This window comes from Eptatretus burgeri, chromosome 5 (genome assembly GCF_056783735.1).
Source record: "Eptatretus burgeri isolate ZD-2024b chromosome 5, Ebu_testis_v1, whole genome shotgun sequence".
NCBI classification, from domain to species: Eukaryota; Metazoa; Chordata; class Myxini; order Myxiniformes; family Myxinidae; genus Eptatretus; species Eptatretus burgeri.
The window spans coordinates 26,644,107-26,664,601 of NC_140965.1; the positions used below are offsets into that span (position 1 = coordinate 26,644,107).

General features: G+C 41.6%; 1 protein-coding gene across 46 annotated transcripts in view; it reads right to left on the reverse strand.

The window, feature by feature from the left end:
• LOC147026119 (calcium/calmodulin-dependent protein kinase type II delta chain) overlaps positions 1–20,495 on the reverse strand; it is a 260,756-nt gene that overhangs the window by 78,015 nt on the left and 162,246 nt on the right. For all 46 annotated transcript variants that reach the window (XM_085881195.1, XM_085881182.1, XM_085881183.1 and 43 more), the window contains exons 5-8: positions 12,807–12,872; positions 11,510–11,582; positions 5,860–5,962; positions 4,425–4,508 (exon numbers count right to left, since the gene is read on the reverse strand). In XM_085881195.1, coding sequence (XP_085737321.1) covers positions 4,425–4,508; positions 5,860–5,962; positions 11,510–11,582; positions 12,807–12,872 — 326 coding nt within the window. The remainder of the gene's footprint in view (positions 1–4,424; positions 4,509–5,859; positions 5,963–11,509; positions 11,583–12,806; positions 12,873–20,495) is intronic.

Consider the following 20,495-nt stretch of genomic DNA (forward strand, 5'->3'; position numbering starts at 1 on the left):
CAGACCTGCTGCTCACCCTTGAGCTGGTGCTCAACAGCCATTGTGTTTGGCAATTCACATTTCTTTTGCTTCTCCTGCGACAGCTCAGTTAGCTGTTGTTTCATCTCCTTCTCCATCCTCTCTTTCCCTCAGTTGTGCCTCAATTTCCTGACGCAAGTCATGGTTCCTTTGCTTCTGTTCGACTTGCTCTTCTTTTGCCTTATTCTCCATTGCTTCGAGCTTCTTCTTCACTTGCTGTAGGTTATGCCCTGTCATCTCCTTCACTCCGCTCATAGAGCTCATCTGCTTCAGCTAACTAATCTGTTCCTTGCGAGCCTTTAGTTCAGCACTCTTTTGTCGGTTTTCCTGGGTCTGTCTTACTCCTGCCATGTTTTGCAGATCATATTCCTCCTTAAGCTCACTAAACCGATGTTGCAAGTTATCCACGTCCTTCACCAGTTGCTCCCTTATTACCTCTGCCACCGAAAGTGGATGGAGGTTATGTTTTCACCCCTATCTGTCTGTCTGTTTGTTTGTCTGTCTGTGAGCAGGACACCTCAAAAAGCTTTGGACGGATTCGGATGAAATTCGGTGAACAGGTTGGAAGTGTGACAAGGACTAAGTGCTTAAATTTTGGTGAAGTCCAGATCCAGATCCAGCGACTGTAATTTTTGAAGTGATTGTTCACCAATAAGTGATGGAGCCAAAAACGATATAGAGCACAATATCTTAAAGTTATGGACGGATTCGGATGCAACTCGGCGGTGGACAGGTTGGGTGTGTGACAAGGCCGAATTGATTTGGTTTTGGTGAAGATCTAGATCTGGATAAGAGAATTTTTTTAAGTTCGGCAGACAGGAATCTTCACCATTGACAGATGGGGCGAAAACGATATATATATATATATATATATATATATATATATATATAGCCAGACATTTCAAAAAGTTGTGGACGGTTATGACAAAACTAGGTGGATGAGTTGTGTCGATGACGAGAACAAGCCGATTTGATTTTGGTTAAGGTTTGAACACAGATCCAGCCCATCAGTGGTATACAAGTAAACTGTTCAGCACGGTGAAGGTGTGCGCTCTACCGAGTGCCGTTCTCGTTATCATTTATTCTTTTCACTCCTGTCCCAAGCATCGTGTTGCTTGCTCAGTGCACTGCAGTCATCTCTGCAGGATACAAACGTTAGTCTGCTGATTCGTCACCTCCTCCTGCAGCTTCTTTGCATGTTAGATTCTTTCCACTGCACTTTTCTTCAACAGATGTCCCCTTTCTTATTCTCCTCTTCTACATCTCTCCTTATCAACTTGCACATTTTCTTAATCTTCATCTCCTCCTCCTCCAGTTGTTTGATTCTCACTTCCTTGTTTTTCTCCTCCACTTCAGATGTTTCTTTCCATCTCTGAATCTCTCGAAAGGCTTGCACGATCTTGGTTCTTTCTTCCTCGACTCTTTTCCTATCATCCACTTCCTTAAAGCGCTTGCTGCGAAATTCCTCAATTATATTCACGTTTTGCCAATTCCGGATGGTATTTTCTTCCATGACCCTCCTAAGATTCTCCTTTTGTTCCTCCATTTGCTTCACCCGCTGCAGTGCATCAGCCCTATCTTTTTCTCGTTTCCAGTCTTTCTTATTTAACCTCTCATTTAATTCCCATTCTCATTTTGCAGAAACTTTTCTCTATCCACTTGAATTTTTTCCATGTTAACGTTCAATCCTACGATCACCTGCATCATCACTACCTGGTTGTCCTGGCACAGCTGCTTAATGATGGCCACGGCATCCCACCTCTCCTGTTCTGTCTCCTGGGTGGGTAAAGTCCAGTCCACCCTTTGATCATCCCAACTGTGCCCTGCTGACTGCTCATGATGCTCCCCATAAGTGACATAGTCCAGACACTCCCGCAACACATCAAAACCAACATTCATTCCTCTTCTCATCCTCCTTCCTCTTCTAAAGTAGCATTTATCCTCCATCACGCGTTATATTTTTGAGAGGAAAAAAAACCCCAATAACCCACATATAGCCAATTTATTTTTAAACACCACTTTTCAATCTAAAATTTCCAAACACCAATTTGTGAATCTATTCAAATTTGGGTTCGATACTGCTCCTGACCATGACTGCTGCAGGAGTTGACCGAACGGTGAGGTGGTTTTAATTTGAGCGTGCGAGATAAATGCATGCCAATTTTAAAGGCCTCTTTTGCAATGTACCATCGTTTGTATTTTGGCATAAAAGGTTACGAGGGTGACTCAAACACCATGGGAAAGTATCAGTGGAAATACAGGGTTTATTTTACAGTAAAAATGAGGAAAGGAAAAAAAAAAAACCCAATGAATAAGCAAGAAAGGACATACAACATGATGGACCGCTTAGCAACCTAAATTCGGCTATCATCGATCTAATCGAACTTATACACGCAAGTACACAGGACAGGAGGGATAGAGAGACAGGAAAGAGAAAGAAGATAGGAGTAAGGGAAGGGAGAGCTTCCCTTTCAGTGGCATCCCGCTTTTCCGGCTCGGACGTCTTGGCCTCCTCCGTTGGCCTGGAATATGGAGAGCGCAGGTTGGGGCGGATGGTGTTCGGATGAACCGCTGTCCTTGGTGGTGCTTCGACTGGTGCTGTTCGTCTCCCGCTGCACCACTATACGTAACCGTTTCACTCCCTCTGAGCACCCCCTCTCCCCCTCAGCACTATACTGAGACACGCCGTACAACTTACCAAATTCAGAGACAAAGTACTGCTAAGCTGCACGTTCATGGTCAGATTCGTGTTCTACAGTGCTGAAAATGTAAAATCCAATGAAAATTAAGTAGTTCCTCAAACATTGACTGATGTCTTTCAGACAGATGGAGTGAACCAATTAACCCCGTTTTGCACTACGTGTGCGGGGTAATTTTTGGGAATCTCCTGCGATGAAGCCGAACCACGAAGTCTGTAATTCTCATAGAGCAGACAGATCGGTGGTTTCGATGTATTTTTTCAAACACCTCTCCTCCGGTCTAGCTTAGTTTGTTCTCTGAAAGAATGTGAGATAAAAGCTTAGAGAGAAAGAAAGCCACAACATGTTTTTTGTTTTTTTAAGTGTATTGTATACATCCATAGGATGCATGCAGGTATCTTCAACTGAAGATAAAGCAATGAATTATATATTCTCAAAAGAAAAAGTCGTCATATTCTGTCCATTTTGTGGATGAAACCTTTAAAGTCCTAAATTATTAATTATTTCATCCCCCACCCTGCCACCATCCTGCCCCAAACTAAAAAAAAAATTAAATTCACCCTGAAAACCCAAATTGCAAACTGAGAAAGCTTGTCCACTACACAAATTGAAACAAACATTTCACTCTTTAGCCTCCATAGACTGCATTATATTTACATCGGGGCGTAAGAATGAGCGACGCCATGATCAAAACAACAAGAAAGAGCAATCAGAGATTGCACACCCTCGACAGGACTTGTTTTGTGTGCTGTTTTTGTGCTGGTGTGTTTGTGTGGTGTGTCGGCGACACATCGACAACAAAGGTTTGTGTTCATACAGCGGACAAACAGACCTTTCTGGTTTTATTGCATCGTCTTACGTTCAATCTATATACTTTATACACACATTTGACTGACGCAGACTATTTTTATAGGACGTACCTTATCGATGCATTCATGTTCTTAATACATGTACCCACATTCTAATAGTACGTACTTTATAGACGTACTCACACTCTAAATGTACATGTTTTCTGGAGAAAGTGGTTGGAAAAAAACAAAACGTGCAATACTAGCGACCACCAGGTGGCGTTTTTGGCCTACGTTACAGATTTTATGCGGACAGACAGACATATACGGACAGTGTTTATTTATAAACAGACGGACAGTGTTTATATACATATATATATATATATATATATATATATATATATATATATATATATATATATATATATATATATATATATATATATATATATATATATATGTATACACACACACACACTCTTTTGTCACGTCTGAAATAATTACATGCAAGTAAATAGGTCATCTGGTTAAATATTACATTCGAAGGGCAGAACATAAAGAGATTGTACGATCGAATAATTTTTTTTTCCATTCATATTATAACTCAGAACTGAATGCTCAGTCACCTACAGCTTAGCTCTTGAGATATCCACTCCGCATAATGAGACAATCACAATCAACAAGCTCAAAAAAAAAACAAAAAAAAAAACCAAGGCTAACTTTTGGTGGGCGTTTGGAGTCAACCCGATTCAAACCACCAAGTAACCCTATTACAATAAGGATGAGTGCTGGAGCCGACCTTGAAAACAATTTTCACACCTGGAGAATCTTTTCTTTCACTTCAGAGTAAAATGTGTGTGCTGTCAATGTCATTTTGAGAGCTTCATTTCTATTTTAGCTTCAGGTGTACTCAACTCACCACAAGCCCACATGTCTACTGGTTTGCCATATGGATCCTTACGCAGTACCTCAGGAGACAAGTATCCAGGGGTTCCAGCAAAGCCTGTAAAGAGCATAAGAAATGTTTAGATCTCAAAAAACACAAACCGCAGCTCTTAAAACAATAGAAAAACAACATAGTATTAAACAACAGCAGCTCCTTCCAACAAAACAAGACGTATCATCATCATCATCATCATCATCATCATCATCATCATCATCAACATTCAGTAAATAAATAATTTTATAATTCTGACCCTTCATATTTGTGCCACATTATTTGGAAACTACGTTTTTGAAAAATTAACCACACGGCTGTGAGTAGCATTGTTGGCTGAGGGAGGCGTGGTTGTGCCGCTGATGCAATGCCCCTTGTAGGTTAGGGCAGGAATTTGAAACTTGGCCAGGGTGTCGGCAACAGCTCGCCTACTCTTCGCAAAGGTCACCGTGGGATCTGTAACGTCTACCAACTAATGCCGGCAGACAGGACGTCCAGTTTAATGTCCAATCGAGGAACAGCGCACACATTGATGAACCACCCTGCCTGTAAGACACCAGGATGACCGCTTGTAGCTGGGTCAGGATTCAAACAGAGGCTGGACGGCTCACAGGCGATTATGCGAAAGTATAGGGACCCTGCCAGTCTTGGAAACTACGTACACAAATTAAGTTTTCGTGCACATGCCCTAAGCCGACTCTCCCTCTCGAGGCACTTGAACTGAACAATGACATTCACCTTGTAAGAGCAATTGCTGAACAAACAAGACAGGTGATGATATAAAACGTATTTGTAATGAAACAAAACACCGGTGCTTGAATAGAAGAGCAACTCATGTGGTAGAGGTGGCCAGAGGGCAGACTACTGCAAGCAATCGGAGCACTTGCGATAACGTTTGTTGCCATAAACATATACCAGCCACAGAACAGCAAAGCTTAAAAGCGAATACAAAAACAACACTCATTTGCCAGTTTTCAATCACCACTTTAATGTGTAAAAACATTTCTCGACGTGACGATTATTGAAAAACAGAAAAGGATAAGAACATGTCAAGGACACCTTTGTGACCCGGCAGGTCATGCCGCAAGTTAATGGCGAGCTTTATACGTTTCAACCAAAAAAAGACTGTCGACTTGACAATAAAACTGTTATCAACAGTTTGTGTGAAATTAGGAATAAATATTCCTCCAACAAGATTATTCTACATTAAAAACATGCAAACATACATTTCATCACCTGTGTCTCTGTTTGTTCGATAACATTTGCTCAGTAGCTTGACCCGAGACCACAGAACTTAAGACCTGACTTGGACTCAATTGACTTATTGCTTGCTGCCCATAGGGAAGATACCAGTTTTCATTATGCACTGTCCGTATGAAGGTGTAATTTGCCATGTCTGTATGCTCGTCGTCCTTACCAAACCAGGCTTGCTGGTCTCCCTGCACCTCGATTGCCAAGCCAAAATCAGCCAGCTTCACTGCAGCGCCCTTGGTCTTACTAGCAAGTAACAAGTTCTCTGGCTGTCGCACACAAAAAACATTTTTTTAGGCAAACACTTGAGCCCACCATCTGCAAAGATAAAAAAAAAAATTTTAAATCACAACTACAACCATCTGACTAGATGGCAAAGGCAAGCAAGATAATCGATGTGACCACAGTAGTTGAAGAGCGTTGACAACAGAAATATCCCGACTGGTTGATGAGTGCAGTGGTATTGTGGTGTCCACGGGACTTGAACAGTCCCGCCAACGTAGAATGAGCCGAAACGATGGAGGCGGTTTATTTTTTATAACCCAAAGATGGCGGTTTTAATCTCGCTCTAAAGCAAACGGGACGAGGAAGGTGGCACAAGTCGCTTTTCACTGAGTTAATAATGTTTATTTCTCTAACCAGGAATAATAATACGACTCGGCAAGAGGAGGGATCCGGGGCGATTCGACGGGATGGTGGTGTGGGTTCGGGCATGGGGAAAACACAAACAATTCCAATGGATAGACAAATCTCAAACCCTCTAAGGCGCCAGGTACACACACACACACACACACACACACACACACACACACACACACACACACACACACACACACACACACACACACACACACACACACACACACACACACACACACACACACACACACACACACATACACACACACACCGTAGCTGATCCTGGTGGTCAGGCTGGCCCGTGGTGTCGACGCAACAGTCCCTGGATTGGCGCTGGACAAGCTGGCGTTGCGCTCGTCAGGGGCAGGAGACACCGTGGTGCTGTTCCTGGTGGTGTCGACCTCCTGGTGTCGGCCCAAGACCGCTCACAGCTGCCAGGGAGCCAGTTCTGGTGCCAAGATGCGAGCAGGAGAGGGAGGCAGGTCCGCAGAACTCCAGAGCCAACCGAGGTGAGGCACGAGGAACAGCTAGGCCACGAGACACGACAAATCGAGGAACGAACCAGCGCAACGAGAGAGCGCGCTCCGAGACCAACAGCCCCGACCAGACGCTTTCTTTTCCCAAACAGAACCATTTTATACTCGAGGCCTCGTCACTTCCAATCGAGCCGTTTTATTGGCCCTCCGCCGTTGCCTTCCGCCAATCGTGATCAAGGGGCGGAGCCATCCGCAGCACTGTCCTGTTACGTCACGGCAAGCCTACAGGGAATACTAAAAGGGTTTACGCAAACACACTTACCCTAACCCGTCTCCCTATCTAATTACGTGACAATTATCATTTCCCCCTTAAAGAAATGGACATTTACTAGACAACTTATCACCACTGAATTGCTACTTATTACATCGAGATCCTGGTAAACTCGAACAGCATGGCATACCTAATTAAACATCCTAATTACCCTTTGAATGCATACCCCCCCCCCCCAGACTTAACAGTATTTACAACTACAAGTATATATAATATATATATATATATATATATATATATATATATATATATATATATATATATATATATATATATGTTGGGAACACAGTTTTAAGAGCATTTACATATTATGTGCACAAGTGTAGTATTGATCACAGTTTGCCTGCCCACAATTCCTGAGATATATCCAATCGATTTACTCGTCCCCTACCAGTTTCACCAGAGGGGTCTCCAGGTTTGCTCTCAATCCATCCCACCTGTGGTTTTTCGGACTTTTCTTCCGTACCCTTTAACATATTCAACTGAAACTTGGTACATGGCTTTATTATGACATGTTACACAAGCAGCTTGAGCTTCAGGGTGTTTCATCAATTTTTCCACAGAGTTATGCCCTTTGTGGACTTAAAAAAGATCTCATCGGTAGGAGACATGTATTGCAAAGCAATTGTCGCTCTTGTTCCATCCCCTTTCTCTGATTTCCTTCCCACTTTCCTTTTCTATCATTATCTTCCTTCCTATATTTCCTTTTTATCAATATTATTTTCATTAAATCAAACCCTCCTCCTCCCAGCCCTATCCCATAAGATCACATTGTCATAACATGTTTAATCATCCCTTAAAGATGCCAAGTCATTTTGAGGACAAAACTTATCACGATTAATGGGTTATAATCAATAATTTTGAGCTGCATGCCTTGTGTAGTTTTGTAAGTTCGTGGAATAAGATACAGTGCCGATAGAAAGTCGACACCCCCTTTCAAAATTTTCACCTTTTGTTGCCTTATATCCTGGAATTAAATTGCATAAAGTCAGACATTTTCCACCTTTATTTGCACATTGTAACCCACAACTTCCAAGTGAAAAACAAATTATACAAATTTTAGAAAATTAATGAAAAATACAAAACTAGAATATCTTGGTTGGATAAGTGTCCACCTCCCTTATAATAGCAATTGTAAATTATCTCAGGTGTAACCAATCACCTTCAAAATCACACGCTAAGTTAATTGTCCTCCACCTGTGTTAAATTGTAGTGATTCTGATTATTTCAGAATAAAATCAGCTGTTCCTGTGGGTTTCCTCTGCTGGGTAGTGCATTTCACAACAAAGACTCGACCATTAGAACCAAGGAGCTTTCAAAAGACCTCTGGGATAAAGTGGTGGAAAGGAACAGATTATGGGATTGGTAGAAAAAAATTTCAAAGGCCTTGAATATCCCTTGGAGCACAGTCAAGACAATCGTTAAGACGTGGAAGGCGTATGGTACCACCAAGACCCTACCGAGATCAGGCCGTCCTTCCAAGGTGGATGACCAAGCATGGAGGAGACTGATCAGAGAGGCCACGAAGAGGCCAATGGCAACTTTGAAAGAGCTACACGCCTTTATGGTAAAGATTGGTCACTGTGTGCATGTGAAAACAACATCTCAAGCACTCCACAAGTCTGGCCTGTACGGTAGGGTGGCAAGAAGGAGGCCATTACTCAAAAAATCCCACCATGAGTCCCGTTTGAGGTATGCAAAAAAACATTCCGGAGATTCTGAAGCCATATGGTGAAAAGTTTTTTTTGGTCTGATGAAACCAAGATGGAACTCTTTGGCCTAAATGCAAAACGTTACGTTTTATGCAAACCCAACACAGCATATCACCCAAAGAACACCATCCCTACTGTGAAGCATGGTGGTGGCAGCATCATGTTATGGGGATGTTTCTCATCAGCAGAGACTGGCGTACTTGTCAGGTTGGAAGTGATAATGTATGGAGCAAAATACAGAAAAATCCTCAGCGAAAATATTCTGCCCTCTACAAGAAAGCTCAAATTGGGACGGAAGTTCACCTTTCAGCATGACAACAACCCGGAGCACACAGCAAATGCTACACAGGAGTGGCGAAGGAACAAAAAGATAAATGTTCTTGAGTGGCCCAGTCAGAGCCCCAACCGAAATCCAATCGAAAATCTGTGGCATGACTTGAAGATTGCTGTCCATCAACGCTCCCCATGCAATCTTACTGAGCTTGAACAGTTTTGTCAAGAATAATGGGAAAATATTGCCCAATAAAGGTGTGTAAAGTTGGTCGAGACCTATCCCAACAGACTCACAGCTATAATTGTTGTGAAAGGTGCTTCCACCAAGTATTAACTTGGGGGGGGGGGTTGTTTTGTATTTTTAAGTATCTAAAATTTGTAGAATTTGCTTTTCACTTGGAACTTGTGGGTTACGATGTGTAAATAAAAGTGGAAAATGTCTGGTTTAATGCACTTTAATTCCAAGCAATAAAGCAACAAAAGATTAAAATTTTTAATGGTTGGGGGGGGGGGTAGACTTTCTTTTGGCACTGCATATTAAAGAATTGTGTACTTTGTGATACAGTGTGAAAGTTTGTAGGATGTCAAACGAATACATGAAGCATCTTCAGGAACGGAGCCAAACTAAACAAGTCATATTATGGCTGCCATCTTGGATTTCATAATGGCTGTGCTTATGTCTGCCTGATCTGTGCTGGTGTCTCTAGTCGTTTGAGATTGCCACTTGCTCCACCAGCCATCTCCTATCTTTCTCCCCTTCCCAAGCCACCCGCCGTTGCACGCACTCAAGAAAGCCTCACCTGCTGAACCTCCCAAAAATCCAGGGTTGTTGAACACCTGTATTCATTTGTCTTATTCTCCTAATTGTGGAATTATCTCCGTGTCAGTTCTTTCTCACGTCGGTTTTTCAAATGCACTGCCCATCTTGTCTCATGTGCTCATCCATGATCTCTTCTTACACACTGATTCTTTCCCATTCTGTTCCTCCCCAGGCCATTGCTACGAATTCTGTGTTATTCCTCCTTTCTTACTTGTGTATGTCTATCCAACTCCGCATACCCTTTGGCAGTTTGTAAACCTGATACCCTTTGTCATTTAGTTTCTCCATGAGCCGATGCCATTGTATTATAAACAATGCAAGTGATAAAGCTCATAAGATTTTCGGTCACTAAATACAGCCCTCGGCCAAACATCTACATAAAGACACTTATTCAACCCCCTACAAGCTGGACGTGAAGGTTTTTGGAATATTGGTTGCTGGTGGTGGTAAAGTTGAAATAAAAAAGCCTGCCATAACAGGCCATGGCAGCTCGTCTCCATCCTTTAAATGTTTGCTTTGCTGCCAAATCTAGTATATGTTTGTATATGTTTGCCAAATCTAACATTCTGCCAAATTTTATGCTTTCATCACAAAGTACACAGTTGCTTCATATTATGTCACACATCTGTCTCGCTAAACAAAATAAAAGTATCTTAATCCATATAAATTCTCCGAGAGGGCATTGATGAATAACATTACATTGGCACGGAGGGGGGGGGGGCAGGTACAATAAGGAATTAAAAAAAACTGGGAATAGGAAGAGAAATAGGAAGGTTAGGAAAGAAATACAAGGGCAAAAATTGGGAGGGAATACGAGGGAATGGGAAATAATTAATATGCGCAAACGAGGGATCGGGTGGAGAGCCAGGCATGGATGAGGGAAGCGGTGAGGGGTGAGGGGGATCAAAATTCCACTACCTTTACTGTTGTTAATAATAGATGGGCCGTTAATCTTTCAGAAGATAAAATTGGTTGGTCATTTTCATTGAGGTTTCAACTGCCTGTCTGATCCTTTCAGCTTTTACCACCACCCCCCCCACCACCACCCCCACCCCCATCACCCAATTAGCACTTACGGAAAACATTTTCATCATCCTTATGAACTAAACTTCAACTGCAGCAAAACATGCAAAATATCTTGCTGAAATCATTTGACATCTGACTGTCTGCAGGCACTTCTTGAAATGTTCTTTTAGACTTCAGCACAAAATTCTGACACTTATCAAATGGAAACCAAACTCCAAACGCATCGTCAGCAATCAGCATCAACACAAGCTTGTCCCTTCCCAAAGCAAGGTCATATATATTCTTTATTTACAGTGTGTAAGGCTCATGGAGGAGCTTGCAATGTAAATCGCGTGAAGGACATTGAAATTGGGGGACATCAGTGTACCTTCAGCTCAAAGTACAAGGTCGTTGAGAGAAAATGGACGAACACATTAGCTGTGATCCCAGCATCATGAATGAAGCACTCAAGATGTAACACCAAAAGGACACCACATCAAATGCAACCGATAAATAGGCAAAGTATTGTTTGATAAGTGCATAAACGACAGCGTATCTACCTTGAGGTCTCGGTGCACAATGCCATACTGGTGGCAATGATGCACGCTCTCCAATATCTGTTGAATGCAGTGACTGAAAGCACAAGAATAACACGTCACTCGCATTTTTCTTCCTTCTTTTTTTTTTGGGGGGGGGGGGGAGTAGGGAACTGAAGCATTAGTAGCAACAGCATGCCTTCAAGGACAAACCAATTCCAATTTCCAAACATGAGGCTCGAGGTCCTTGTTTAATGTGAAGATGCTACATATCTGCAGCATTCAAGACAAACGCAGTCATTCGGCAGTTTCTGCTCTGGTTGGCACAGGATATCCAATAATAAATAAAAACCGAATGCAGGTGGAAAGCATAAAAATTGTACACAAATTTGTTTGTGTACAAATGATTTTACTACAAAGAACAACAAAACACATGTTAAAAACAAGTATGTTTGAATGCAATATTAGAAATTATGTATGACTAGCAAAACATACCCGTCCCCAGCGACGGCAATAGTTTAAGTTGATCTTAATTTTAATTATTTGTGGCACTTTAAAAAGGTTAATTGTGTTGCAATCAAAAAAAAAAATCCGGCTTTTTCAATGCAAGACCAATTGGTTGTCCTGTTTGGTAAAAATTTCTATATTGGTCACTTTGGCCTCAATTTGTGGCTTCAAAGCAGCCTGTGAGGCCGCAGCCACATAGCTAATGTTACTTCCGTGTGCTATTTCCTCACTCGCATCTCTTTTAACCAAAGTTCCCTTCCTGTACCACAATCACTCTGGCTCCTCTTTAAGCAAACCACATATGGATATTACTCCATGTACGGTTAGTTTCCTTGGGACTCCATTCTTTGTGTTATTTATCAGTTTCCCTGGGAGTATAAACACATAGCACGATTACAAGCAGTCTTTCATCTAAAACCTGTTGTTGTTGTTTTCGCTTATGTTTCAGGTATGTTTTAGGTTCCTCCATGGACCACTGGCCGAGCTATCATGCATGAAGGGGGTGCCAGAGCGTCAATTCAAAGGTTGCGGTTTGTTGAACAAGTTTGGGCAGAAATTTGTGATTTGTTCAAGATGCCGGTGATAGCTTGCATATCTCTTTGCTAAAGATACCGCGAGATATTAACGCCCACCAAACTAATGCCAGCAGACGGAACCTCCAGCTCAAAGTCCATTTGAGGAACAACACTTATTGATGCAACTCCCTGCCTGAAAAGCACAAATCTGACAGCTTATGATCGGACTGAGAATCCAACCGAGACCACAAAGCTAAAAGACAAGTGTACTGCCTCTGCGGAACCCCCATCAGACTCACCTGGCATCTGCCTCGCTGTAATACTCCCGGGCAACTATGTCTTCAAAAAGTTCTCCTCCCGTTACTCTATAAAGGATGACAAGGGGTAAAGGCAAAACAAGGGGTTTCAAAAACTAAAAAAATAAAGATGCGTAAACACCACTGGAATAAAGCGGATAAAACAGAGAAAACACGTCTTGAAAGTGACTGCTTCACCAAGGGCATTCACTCCTTTCCCACAAGCGATGGGGATGCAAAAGAGGTACCTACTCCGTATTTCTGAGATCATTGGAATTTTGTGTATATTTCTGGTGCCATAATTGCACTTTAAGCATTTTTCACCACACACGCACCTCTGCCGATGTGCACATGATTCCGTCATCCCCTAGCTTTCCTTAAATCCCACGTGAATTTTCCCCTGCATTTGTTGCAGGGTTGCGTGAACTATTTTGCTCACCAAAATGCCAACAAACTCTGTCAAGATAATGCTTCACTGTCAATACAAAAGGTAAGGACACATACATGAAGGTCAATTAATGCAGTGTATAGTGGATTGCAGGTGCGAAGACGGCAAAGCAAAATGGTACAGCACTATCATGATCGGTCACTTACGCAGAATGAGAGTGTGACATGGGATGCAAGGAATTTCGGTGCAGGCAACGTGACCATCCCAAACAAATTAATCGTGCAGCAAATTAATGACCCTGATGCTGTTGTTCTTTACTACCTGCCTCTGCAATAAAATGTGTGTGGGGGTGGACAAGGCCGGTTCTGGCGTAATTTGAGCTTACCTTGATTTGAAATTATTTCATGAAGGTAACTATCATGACATTTAATGACTTAATTTTGCATGATTCATGTGAGCGAACACTTTTGCTCTTTGTATTCATTGAAATGGTTTCAAGACACTGATGGGGGGGGGGGGGGGAGCCAAAAGAATCATACATTTACATTCTCATTGTATTTCATACGTAGGTAGCCGGACCTTGTGTGAAGGACAAAAATATATTTATAGCACAAAATGAATTAAATAAAAGGCCAAACCATGTTTTACCGCCAAAATAAATATATAAGAATGCGGTAACAGGTCATTTCGTGTAATCGTCGACAATCTCTCTTGCCTTAATTGTGACCGGAAAGCAGCATGTGCCAAGAGGAAGCACATGGAACAATAATCAGGGAATGTGGCATTGCAGTGTAAAGATGGGAAACGTGACATTGCTGCAGAAAGTGTGCCCCACCTGATAAAATAACCACAGCTAGACATCACCAACATATGAATACCTGAGATTAATTCAGGGTCATCAACCTTTCTTTATTACTTACTCCACCTCCATCTGAAAGAAAATTGAGGCCTTGCATCTCCAAAAGAGCTTTGTGTCTTAATACCGTACGACACGACCCCTTTGAAAATGTTAATGCTCGATTTTATTAATAAACCCGTTTAGTTGTTGTAGCATGATCAATGTATTCACCCCAATAAAGAAAAACAATGTCTGTAAGGTCACAATTTAGAAGGCCAAAGGATGGCGATTATATCAAAATGAATGGTGAACCAGTCACAAGGAAAGGAAAAACAAAATATAAAACAAAAGTAACATAAATTGCATCACAAATTTGTCACCTGAATGGAGTGAAAAAAAAAAAAAACTTAAAAGGAGGAAAACCCCCCCCCACCCCCCAAAAAAACAAACACTTCAGAAATGTGCAGCACAGTGTATTCGCTTTCCTGAAAGGGCCATCTTCTCCCATAACTAACGTGCTGGAAAGGCCATAGTTATATTTAGAGGCAGGCCACACGCAGCCTGAGTGCCACTGCGTCCTGCAACAAGGTGACAGAATCGGGCTGCGGATTACGTCAAGCATCAGCACCGAGTCATTCCAGCCCATGCATTCAGCGGTGCATTACCGCGTGGGCTCCACCGCTGCAAGCCCGACCCACCTTCCTGTCATGGCCTCCATCCTGGAGCCATATACATATATATTTTTTTCTTTTGTGGAGGCGTACACATGGCTAAAGAGTCTATGAAAAAAAAAAAGGAGTGCAAACAATAAAGGTGGCTAAAAAGGGTGTGGGAGCCGTTCTTTTGGCACTCGGCACAACAATTAACGCAGATATCACATTTTCAGCAAAGAGATTTTGACCTCTCTTTTGCTAAACGTGCACCTTCTTTGTTTTAAAAAAAAAAAAAATTGCGCATTTGGTGGAAAATTTTGAAAAGATAACAGCCATAAGACAGTTGCTGTCGAACAGCTAACTGGTACAAACAAGATAATGTCACCGTCATAAATGCAACATACGGCATCCTAAATGTGGTTATTACATGTTGCAAAGATACCTTTTTTATTCCCTTAAAACTGCACTCCATCCCCTGGATTCCATCCAACCCAAACAATATTCTAATGTATGTAAGTGCTTCGAACCCTTCAACCCACATCAGTTGGCTCAGAAAGTTGTGATGGCCTAATGATAACACATGGCAGATGCAATGTGATCTCTAAAACTCCCTCCCCTAACAACGCCCCTATGCTAATTTCACCCACTGGCTTGGCAGCGGATGCAAAATGGATTGCGGCTTCGCTTGTTTGCCACGATGAACGAGTTCAACTGCGAGGGCTCCTGGCCAGTTATTATTTTCTGGCCTGAGCAAAATCCGCACGTCTCAAATGTGACAAAGGGTGATCGAAGAGCAAATGCATCTTTGTATGATGAGGTTAATTACTTTTGAAGAAAAATTAAAAAGCGATCTAACAATTTTGGGGAAAACGTAACAAATCACCAGATTAGTTGTCACAATTAAACTTGTCCAACAATCGCGTCTTGCTTTCATTCATATGCTACAGAACAGCGCCGTGGAGTGAATGGTTGAAGCATAAAAATGGCACTGCACTGCACTGCTTGAAGGCGACCATCACGGTTGATTTCACAGACATCAATATCTTCCCTACTGAGAGACAAATGATCATGGTTTAATCAAATAAGCATTTGAACGCTATTGATAAGCAAGTTAGCACACATGTTTGTAGTGAGCTTGGGTTTTGTTGGCAAGGGAAGATGACTGGCCAATTGGGTTACCTCTACAACCCCTCCCCACTTTTACCCCACACTTTCCCTTCCTATCCCCTAGAGCAAGATGCTAAATGATAGTCAGGAAAACGCAGGACTAAAGCTGCGATAATAAATAATAATAATAATAATAATAATAATAATAATAATAATAATACCACTCCTTTTGCATCATAAAGGCACATAGGGCTGCCGATGCTGTTTCATTCGCAAGAAGTACAGTCCTGGATGGGTTGCCACTCCGACGCAGGTGACGCTAAATGGTTATTACCCCAGTACACTGGTACTCATTTCGCCGACCTCAGAATGATGACAAGGCTGAGTCAGCCCTATCTGGTGTTAATTCAACGAAGACAGGGGCTCAAACTCAGGACCCTTACGTCCTAAGCCAGCCATCTTAACCGCTAAGGCAACACCAGGAAGTAAAGCAAAATTGAGGGAAGTAAAATTGAGGCCTAGAATACGGTACTTTATTGTTTGACGTGATATTTGTGCAATATAATCAGACGAGTACATAGCACCAAAGCAGAAATTGATCCTGTGCTGATGATTGCGGGTCCAAACAGATTAAAACCACAAGGAACATCAAACATTCTTGTTAACGACACAAACGACAATGATGCAGATTAAAATAAAACAGTCATGCCTCCTCATGCCATCATCAAAAAATAACACCGTCCAGTTCAATCAATGTATAAGAATAGGGAATTTGAATAAATTTCTCCGATAATTGATGGAAACTGTGGAAGAGGGAAAACTCAAAGGATATAAGTTGTCATAAGGCAGGTGGAAGGGGAGGGAAAAGGGTTAGAAAGCAGATGGGAAGCAAGGGGGGGGGTGGAAGTTCCTCAAAAGAACAGCATTGTCGGAACGAATAACGAATGAATGCCTGGATTCAACGCCAATGCGATCGATTAAAAGAAAGTGATGAAAGAGCTTCTTCCAAAATGAAATTACAGAGTTCATCGAACACCCTACCCCATGCAGTCTTGAGAAAAAAGGACATGGATGGGCTCTGCAAGCAGCAAATTTGATTGGTTGAAATGTTGTAAAATGCTGTTCTATTTTGTCCAAGTATTGCAAAATAAAGGAAAGGGTTTTCAAAGTGTGAAAAGGTGATTTGCATTCTACATCGTTCAAGTATATAATTCAATTCAATTGAAATACAATAAAGATTTAAAAGGTTGTATTAATTTTTTGGAGGTTTACCGCCGTTGGTGCAGCGTTTTCTTCACCACCTGATTTAACACGTTACATTAGTTCTCCGTACCTGTTGTTTGTGTCCTTTATGACATCGCGAGAAACTGTTCGTTTCCTGTTTGGTACAGTTTTTAATTTTGTTTGACTGTCAGACAGGCAGACAGAGTATAAAAAATTATCTCGCTCCTCTCTGCACATGTGCACATGACAAATTCAGAGGAAAAGTAGTGCTGAACTGCAGGTTCGTTTTCCGATTGACGTTCAAAATAAAACATTCAATCGAAATCAAGTCGTTCTTCAATCATAAACTGACGTTTGTAGACAAGAAGACAGGCAGACAAAAGTGAACCGATTGCTTAACCCCACTTTTTGCTTCGCGTGTGCAGGATAATAAAGATGAATGTCATCCTAGCACGTAATAAGGCCTCTTTATTTTAGCTCTTAGTTGATAATATCCTGGTGTGTTGCAGATATTAAAGAGTTGGGTGATCACACTATTGTAGTGCAACGACAGTAAAATGTACATTGGTGGCCCAGCAGTGAAGACAACAGACTGACAACGCAGAGGACCTGGCTACGAATCCAATTGAAGGCAGCAGAAAAAAAACATTGCGGGTTCCAAGCTCCTGCAAATCAAGCTCGTCTCAGAAGAATTGCCATGCAACTACTGCATTGTCAGTAAATACCCAGCTGGCTCATTCATTAATTTCAGGGAGGGAGCAATTGGTCTGCACGTGACACCAGTATACGTTATGGTCGATTATTTATGCTGTCAGGGCAACTTTGCATGGGCACTAAAATGCTGCCCATATAAACGCAGTGCCGCAGGCATCTCCCAACCTATTTTAAAAGGCACTAAATAAATAAATAACCCACTTCTCCATGTTAATAATTTTCCGTCACACCCTAAACCTCCCTTGCCACAATGCTTCTCATTTAATGGTTGTATATCAGACCTTAGGGCACCTGGTTCAGTATAATTACTGGGACTTATTATAAACCTATTCATGTGCTTTGCATATGACAAGGTGGTTCGCAGGAAAGCAAATAAACCTCATTGATGATAATTCTTGCTTTTCGTCTTTACAACATCAACTGATTTAATGTCAGTGGTAAAACAGAGGCAATCATAAAACCATATCTGTTCCAGTTCTCTCCTCAATATCTTACACCTATACCCGATCCTTGCTGCAAACTAATTAGTGCACATGACAGAACTGGATGTCAACGTACAGGCAGACCAGCAACTCCCTGCACAAACAGACCACAAATCCTGATGCGTGCACCCCAAAGAAGAGAGACAGACGATTGTGACGTCAGCGTATTGCAATTGACTAGAATTGGAGAATGGCGGTGGAACCATTTTATGGTCATAGTGCAAATTTCTCATCAAAGGTGGAGGTCTCTGACTGCCTTGATTGTTGAACATGTTTATTTTTTTTTATTGCAAAACATTATGTGAGGCTGGATTGGCCATGCAATGGAATGGAAAACACCACTCTGTGAAATGTTCATTTTGAAATCACGCAGCACTCACAGATTCAGCCACTGTGTCCTAATGCAACTGTGCTCAATGCAATATTTAAAAAAACAAATTACAACGGCACAGTGACCTGATGTGTAAATCCTCTTCAAATATCAAGTCAATCAGATGAAAATTGAGGATTTTTATTAATATCATGCAAGTTGTTGACCTTTGGCCTATTTTGACCTTTTATCCAAAGTTCACTTCAAAAATAATTGGCAGTTGAATTCAATGACCAAATGTGCAGCTCCTCTTCAAATTTCATGTGAATTGGATGAAAATTGACAATATTAGAAAATTGGCCTATATCGACCTTTTGATCAATGTTGACCTCAAAAACAATTGGTGGTTGAATTCAGTGACCTGATGTGCAAATCCTCTTCAAATGTCAAGTAAATCGGATGAAAATTGAAAAACTTCCAACTTTTATTCTGTTGGTCCCAGTCAAAAGTCGACTTTTGTCAAATTGTTCACGATGCCGAACGAAGTCACATCACAGCATTCCGTCACAGAATTATTGCTGTTCTTGTTGTCTCCATTTATCCTGTTCATCATGGGATTGGTGTTGCCGTTAATGCTCTATGGCACTCCCATCCGATCAAAAGGCACTCCATCCAATCACCAGTCGCTGACGGGTATATTATATAAGTGCTAATTGTAATTTAAAGAACAAGATCATGAGCAAAAGGGAAATAACATTTCAAATCTGGAGAGGTGCCAAAATTCAGGCTCAGCCTTTACACTTTACAGATTAGGTTGGAAAACAAACTGACAAATAACAAATATATATATATATATATATTTTTTTTTTGCATCATAACCTTTAAGGAGAAGCCTCAATTAAGGTACATTTCCAGATCATGTGACTTCAACCAAGTCCTATTCTTCATATTCATCATTTATTCAACAGAAGAGCATTGCAGGCTGATATGCATCCCCACACAAATTTCCTTAACTGCTCTCTCCTCTCATCTCTCACTCCCTGTGATGTACCATACTCTTCACAGAGCGTCAGTGCCAGCAAAGCAGCTTCCTGAGCAAGGGTGAAACTGGGTGGTTTGCCATTGCCTTCCCAGCAGGAGTTAGGGCAGGAATTTGTAATTTGTTCATGGTGCCGGTGAAAACTCACATGCTCTTCACGATGGATACCATGAGGTCTTTAACGTCCATCAACTAATGCCGGCAGATGGTTGGACGAGTGTGGTATTTGGCAGATGGTATTCCAACCCAGGTTAGACAGCTTAGAGGCGAGTGTGCGTACATCGAGGCTGTCCTGCCAACAATTCTCCTCTCATAGCCCTTTACATTATATTACCCAAACCAACTGAACCCAAACTGCCATACCCCCCACCCTTTCTCACATTATAGTCAATGAACCCCCTCCCTCCAACCTTCCTCATCTTTACAAAGCAACATGTAGATAGGCCAAAAGTTATTACAACATCCAATTTGTACATTTACGACACAGGAAGTGGCCAAATCTTTTTGAAGTACACAATCAGTGGGAGGGATAACGTGGGGGTCAGAGGCTGATTTGTGTTAATTAACTTTAGATAGATTTCTGCCATGGATGCAAATGGTGTTGATTTCAATCATGTCGGCAGTGCACAGGCTGTGGGTTATTGTGGTAAAGAATGACTTCACTGTTCAAAAACAATTTAACCATCACGAGCAACTGCCTTTTCTCCAGATAATATAACAAGGTGGTGGTGTTTGTAGTGGTTCTGTTGTTTTGAGTCAAAGCTCGTTTGCTCCATTTAAATAGGTTTAAAAAAAAGAAAAATTGAGTGGATCCAGGAGGTACGATCCACCACATCCCTTGCGCTAAATCCGCTCAGCGAATCAGGTCTCTCCATACACAACTAACCAAATGCTGATCTATTACGTTTGAGTGGTTAAAAAGCATAAAAATGAACAA